The following is a 5,384-nucleotide window of genomic DNA, read 5'->3' on the forward strand; positions in this document are numbered from 1 at the left end:
AAATACATATATACATAGTTTTATTTTTATTTTATTTTTTATTTTTATTTTTTGAGACAGGTCTCCCTCTATCGCCCAGGCTGGAGTGCAGTGGTGCAAACATAGTTCTGTGCAGCTGTAAATTCCTGGGCTCAAGTGATCCTCCCATCTCAGCCTCCCGAGTAGCTGGGACTACAGGTGTCTACCACCACGCCTGACTAATTACCTCTTCTTTTGTAGATACATCAGCTACATGGAAGCAGAAAACCAAACAGGATTTTTAGAGTTTATCCTTCTCGGACTCTCTGAGGATCCAGAACTGCAGCCGTTCATATTTGGGCTGTTCCTGTCCATGTACCTGATCACGGTGCTGGGAAACCTGCTCATCATCCTGGCCATCAGCTCTGACTCCCACCTCCACACCCCCATGTACTTCTTCCTCTCCAACCTGTCCTGGGTTGACATCTGTTTCAGCACCTGCATCGTCCCCAAGATGCTGGTGAACATCCAGACCAAGAACAAAAGCATCTCTTACATGGACTGCCTCACCCAGGTCTATTTCTCCATGTTTTTTCCTATTCTGGACACGCTACTCCTGACCGTGATGGCCTATGACCGGTTTGTGGCCGTCTGCCACCCCCTGCACTATATAACCATCATGAACCCCCGCCTCTGTGGCCTCCTGGTTTTTGTCACGTGGCTCATTGGTGTCATGACATCCCTCCTCCATATTTCTCTGATGACGCATCTAACCTTCTGTAAAGATTTTGAAATTCCACATTTTTTCTGCGAACTGACACACATCCTCCAGCTGGCCTGCTCTGATACCTTCCTGAACAGCACGTTGATATATGTTATGACGGGTGTGCTGGGCGTTTTTCCCCTCCTTGGGATCATTTTCTCTTATTCACGAATCGCTTCATCCATAAGGAAGATGTCCTCATCTGGGGGAAAAGAGAAAGCACTTTCTACCTGTGGCTCTCACCTCTCCGTCATTTCTTTATTTTATGGGACAGGCATTGGGGTCCACTTCACTTCTGCGGTGACTCATTCTTCCCAGAACATCTCCGTGGCCTCGGTGATGTACACGGTAGTCACCCCCATGTTGAACCCCTTCATCTACAGCCTGAGGAACAAGGATGTGAAGGGGGCCCTGGGGAGACTCCTCAGGAGGGCAACTCCTTGTCTGTGATGGATCCCTCGGCCCCAGGACTAACTAGTTTTGTGAGCACCAATGGCAAAAAGGTTTTATTTTGAAATTCTCACTCTTTAAAATTAAAAAATAATTTTTTTTATACTTTGAGGATACAAATGCAGATTTCTTAACATGCATTTGCATAAGGGTGAAGTCTGAGCTTTTGGCGTACTGATTACCCAAATAGTGAACACAAGGCAATTTTTTTTTCTTTTTTTTTTTTTTTGAGACGGAGTCTCGCTCTGTCGCCCAGTCTGGAGTGCAGCGGAGTGATCTCGGCTCACTGCAACCTCTGCCTCACGGGTTCAAGTGATTCTCCTGCTTCAGCCTCCCAAGTAACTGGGATTACAGGCGCCCACCACCACATGCCTTTTAGTAGAGATGGGGTTTCACCATATTAGCCCGGCTGGTCTCGAACTCCTGACATTGTGATCCACCCACCTTGGCCTCCCAAAGTGCTGAGATTACAGGCGTGAGCCACCATGCCTGCCAAGGCAATTTTTAAACTCTCACTCCCCTCTCACCTTTTGCAGTCTCCAGTGTCCATTATTCCGTTATAATGCCCATGCATATACATTGTTTAGCTCCCAATTATAAGTGACATCATGCAGCATTTGACTTTCTCTTTCTTTACTACCTTATTTAAAAGAATGGCTTCCAGTCCCATTGATGTTGCTGTGAAAGACATGATTTCATTCTTTTTCATGACTGAGTAGTATTCCATTGTGTATATATAGATATCTACATAGATATCGGTATAGATATATACCATGTTTTCTTTTTTTTTAAAGTTTATTTTTATGTCAATAGTTTTTGGGGTACATGTGGTTTTTTGTTATACGGATAAGTTCTTTAGTGGTGACTTCTGAATTTTTAGTGTACCCATCACCCAAGCAGTGTACACTGGACCCAATATGTAGTCTCTTATTCCTCATTCCCCCTCCCAACTTTTACCCCTTCAAGTCCCCAAAGTTAATTATATTGTTCATATGCCTTTGTGTCCTCACAGCTTAGCTCCCACTTATAACTGAGAACATATGATATGTTCATATGGATCTTATGTATGTTGGTTGACCATACAGAGAAACCCAGGTTTTTCATTCCTAAGTTACTTCACCTAGAGTAATGGCCTCCAGTTCCATCCAAGTTGCTACAAAAGACATTATTTGGTTCCTTTTTATGGCTGAGTAGTATTCCATGGTGTATATATACCACATTTCTTTATCATTGGTTGATGGGCACTTAGGTTGGTTCCATACCTTTGTAATTGCAAATTGTGTTGCTATAAACATGCACGTGTATGTGTCTTTTTCACATAATGACTTTGTTCCCTATGGGTAGATACCCAGTAGTGGAACTGCTGGACTGAAAGGTAGTTCTACTTTCAGTTCTTTTTTTTTTTTTTTTTTGAGACAGAGTCTTGCTCTGTTGCCCAGGCTGGAGTGCAGTGGCACGGTCTCATCTCACTGCAACCTCTGCTTCCTGCGTTTAAGCGATTCTCTGGCCTCAGCCTCTGAGTAGCTGGGATTACAGGTGCCCATCACCATGCCCGGCTAATTTTTTATTTTTAGTAGAGACGGGGGTTTCACCATGTTGGCCAGGCTGGTCTTGAACTCCTGACCTCAGGTGATCCACCCACCTCGGCCTCTCAAAGTGCTGGGATTACAGGCGTGACCCACTGTGCCCAGCCTTCTAGTTCTTTAAGGTACCACTTTGTAAAAAATCCAATCCTCCATTGATGGACACATAGGTTGATTCCATATCTTTGCTAATGTGAATAGTACTGTGATAAACATGGGGGTGTAGGTTAACAATTAATCTCCAAGTAATTTCCTTGATGGCGCTTCTGTCCTAGGTACCGTTCAAAAATTGTGTCCTTGGTCAACATTCTTAATTCTCCATTAGTAAGTTCTGAACTTGGATTTGAAGCATTTGCTATAGCTTTGTATCTCAAGTGGTGGCACAGAGTTCTTTTTTTTTTTTTTTTTTTTTTGAGACGGAATCTCGCTCTGTCGCCCAGGCTGGAGTGCAGTGACGCGATCTCGGCTCAGTGCAAGCTCTGCCTCCCAGGTTCAAGCCATTCTCCTGCCTCAGCCTCCCAAGTAGCTGGGACTACAGGCGCCCGCCACCACGCCCTGCTAACTTTTTTTTTGTATTTTTAGTACAGAGGGGGTTTCACCATGTTAGCCAGGATGGTCTCGGTCTCCTGACCTCGTGATCCGCCCACCTCGGCCTCCCAAAGTGCTGGGATTACAGGCGTAAACCACTGCACCTGGCCCAGAGTTCTTAAGCTATTGATTGTTCACTAACTTTATTTCTATGTGTTTGCATGTGGGTTTTTGTTGTTTGTGTGTTGGATCATGAACAGATCAACAGTGTTTATTTGTTTTCCTACTGGATGAAGTGTGATTAAAATACACATTTAAATATAGCTGGTTTTATATCTCTGGTGTCTCTTCTTCTTCTAAGAATATCAGTCCTATTAGATCAAGACCTGACCCTTATGATTTCGTTAAACTTTAATTACCTCCCTAAGGACCCTGTATCCAAAGACAGTCATCACATTGGGGGTGAGGACTTCACTATATTAACTTTGGGGGATGCAATTTAGACCACAAGAGATGTTTATGCAGATCTGAGAAAGTTTCTGCCAACTCAACGGGGAGCTCTAAAGCTAGGGCTGCTCTTTGGAGAATCCTCATATTGTGTAGAAATAACCAGGCCCTATTACCCCAGGAAGAGTGGGGCCTTGAGGGTGATAGGGACAGAGGGTGGAGAAATTCTAGGCAGAAAAGGGCAGTTCCCAGGCAAAACCCCGTCTTCAAGCCAAAAACTCTGAAACTGCAGCCCAAAGTGAGAACTTATATCCCTACTTTCCTGCTTGAATATTACCATTTCCTAAACCACCCATGGCCCTGCCCCACCCCATCCTATGCCTATAAAAACCCCAGACTCAGCCAGTAGATGAAACTATGGCTGGACATCAGAGAGAAGCAGCTTTGACCTCAGAAGGACAGCTTGACCTCAGAGAAGAATTCGGCAGGAGATGGCTGGACTTCATTATCTACCTGCCCCATCTGCTTTTCAGCTTCCCTTACCTGAGAGCCACTTTGATCAGCCATAAAATCCCTCCCACATTTAACACCCTTCAATTCGTTCATGCAAGCTCATTTTTCCTAGATGCTGGAAAAGTTCTCAGGAGCCACGAGCGCGGATACAAAAGCCTGTCAAATTGGCCTTTTGCTCTCCTCGCTGGTGGAGGGCAGCCACTGCATGCAAAAAGGTATGATTAAGAACTGCAGCCCATCCTCACTGGGCTGTTCCTGTTCATGTACCTGGTCATGATGCTGAGGAACCTTCTCGTCATCCTGGCCATCAGCTATGACTCCCACCTCCACACCCCCACATACTTTTTCCTCTCCAACCTGTCCTTGGCTGACATTGGTTTCACCTCCACCATCATTCCCAAGATGATTGTGGACATCCAGGCTCACAGCAGTTCTCTCCTATGCAGGCTGCCTGAAACAGATGTCTGTCTTTATAATTTTTGGGTGTGTGGATGACATGCTGCTGACCATGATTGTCTATGACTGGTTTGTGGCCATCTGTCACCCCCCGCACTACCCAGTCATCATGAACCCATGCCTCTGTGGCTTCTTAATATTGGTGTCTTTTTTTCTTAGCCTGTTGGACTCCCAGATGCACAATTTGATTGCCTTACAAATTACCTGCTTTGAGGATGTGGAAATTTCCAATTTCTTCTGTGATCCCTCTGAACTCCTCACCCTGGCCTGTTCTGACCCCTTCATCAATAACATCATTATGTATATTTTTGTTGTAATATTTGGATTTTTTTTCTATCTCAGGTATTGTTTTCTCTTACTATAAAATTGTCTCCTCTACTTTGAGAGTTCCATCTTTAGGTGGGAAGTATAAAGCCTTCTCCACCTGTGGCTCTCACCTGGAAGTTGTTTGCTTATTTTATGGAACATTCCTTGGCGTGTACCTCAGTTCAGGTGTGTTCTCTTCCCTCAGAAAGGCTGCGGTGGCTTCAGTGACGTACACTGTGGTCACCCCCACGCTGAACCCATTCATCTACAGCCTGAGAAACAGGGACATTCAAAGTGCCCTGTGGAGGCCGGGCATGGCGGCTCACGCCTGTAATCCCAGCACTTTGGGAGGCCAAGGCGGGCAGACCACAAGGTTAGGA

General features: G+C 45.1%; 1 protein-coding gene and 1 pseudogene across 1 annotated transcript; both read left to right on the plus strand.

Moving 5' to 3' along the window:
- The first annotated feature begins 50 nt into the window (after nt 1-50).
- On the plus strand, nt 51-1,171 carry LOC105549677 (olfactory receptor 7D2). Its single transcript, XM_011994316.1, has one exon. It carries the CDS (start codon nt 233-235, stop codon nt 1,169-1,171), a length of 939 nt encoding a protein of 312 aa, XP_011849706.1. The 5' UTR covers nt 51-232.
- A 3,296-nt stretch (nt 1,172-4,467) lies between these two features.
- Nucleotides 4,468-5,384, plus strand: part of LOC105549679 — a 3,463-nt pseudogene continuing 2,546 nt past the window's right edge.

The sequence above is a fragment of the Mandrillus leucophaeus genome, unplaced genomic scaffold, assembly GCF_000951045.1.
Source record: "Mandrillus leucophaeus isolate KB7577 unplaced genomic scaffold, Mleu.le_1.0 Scaffold451, whole genome shotgun sequence".
In the NCBI taxonomy this organism is placed as follows: domain Eukaryota; kingdom Metazoa; phylum Chordata; class Mammalia; order Primates; family Cercopithecidae; genus Mandrillus; species Mandrillus leucophaeus.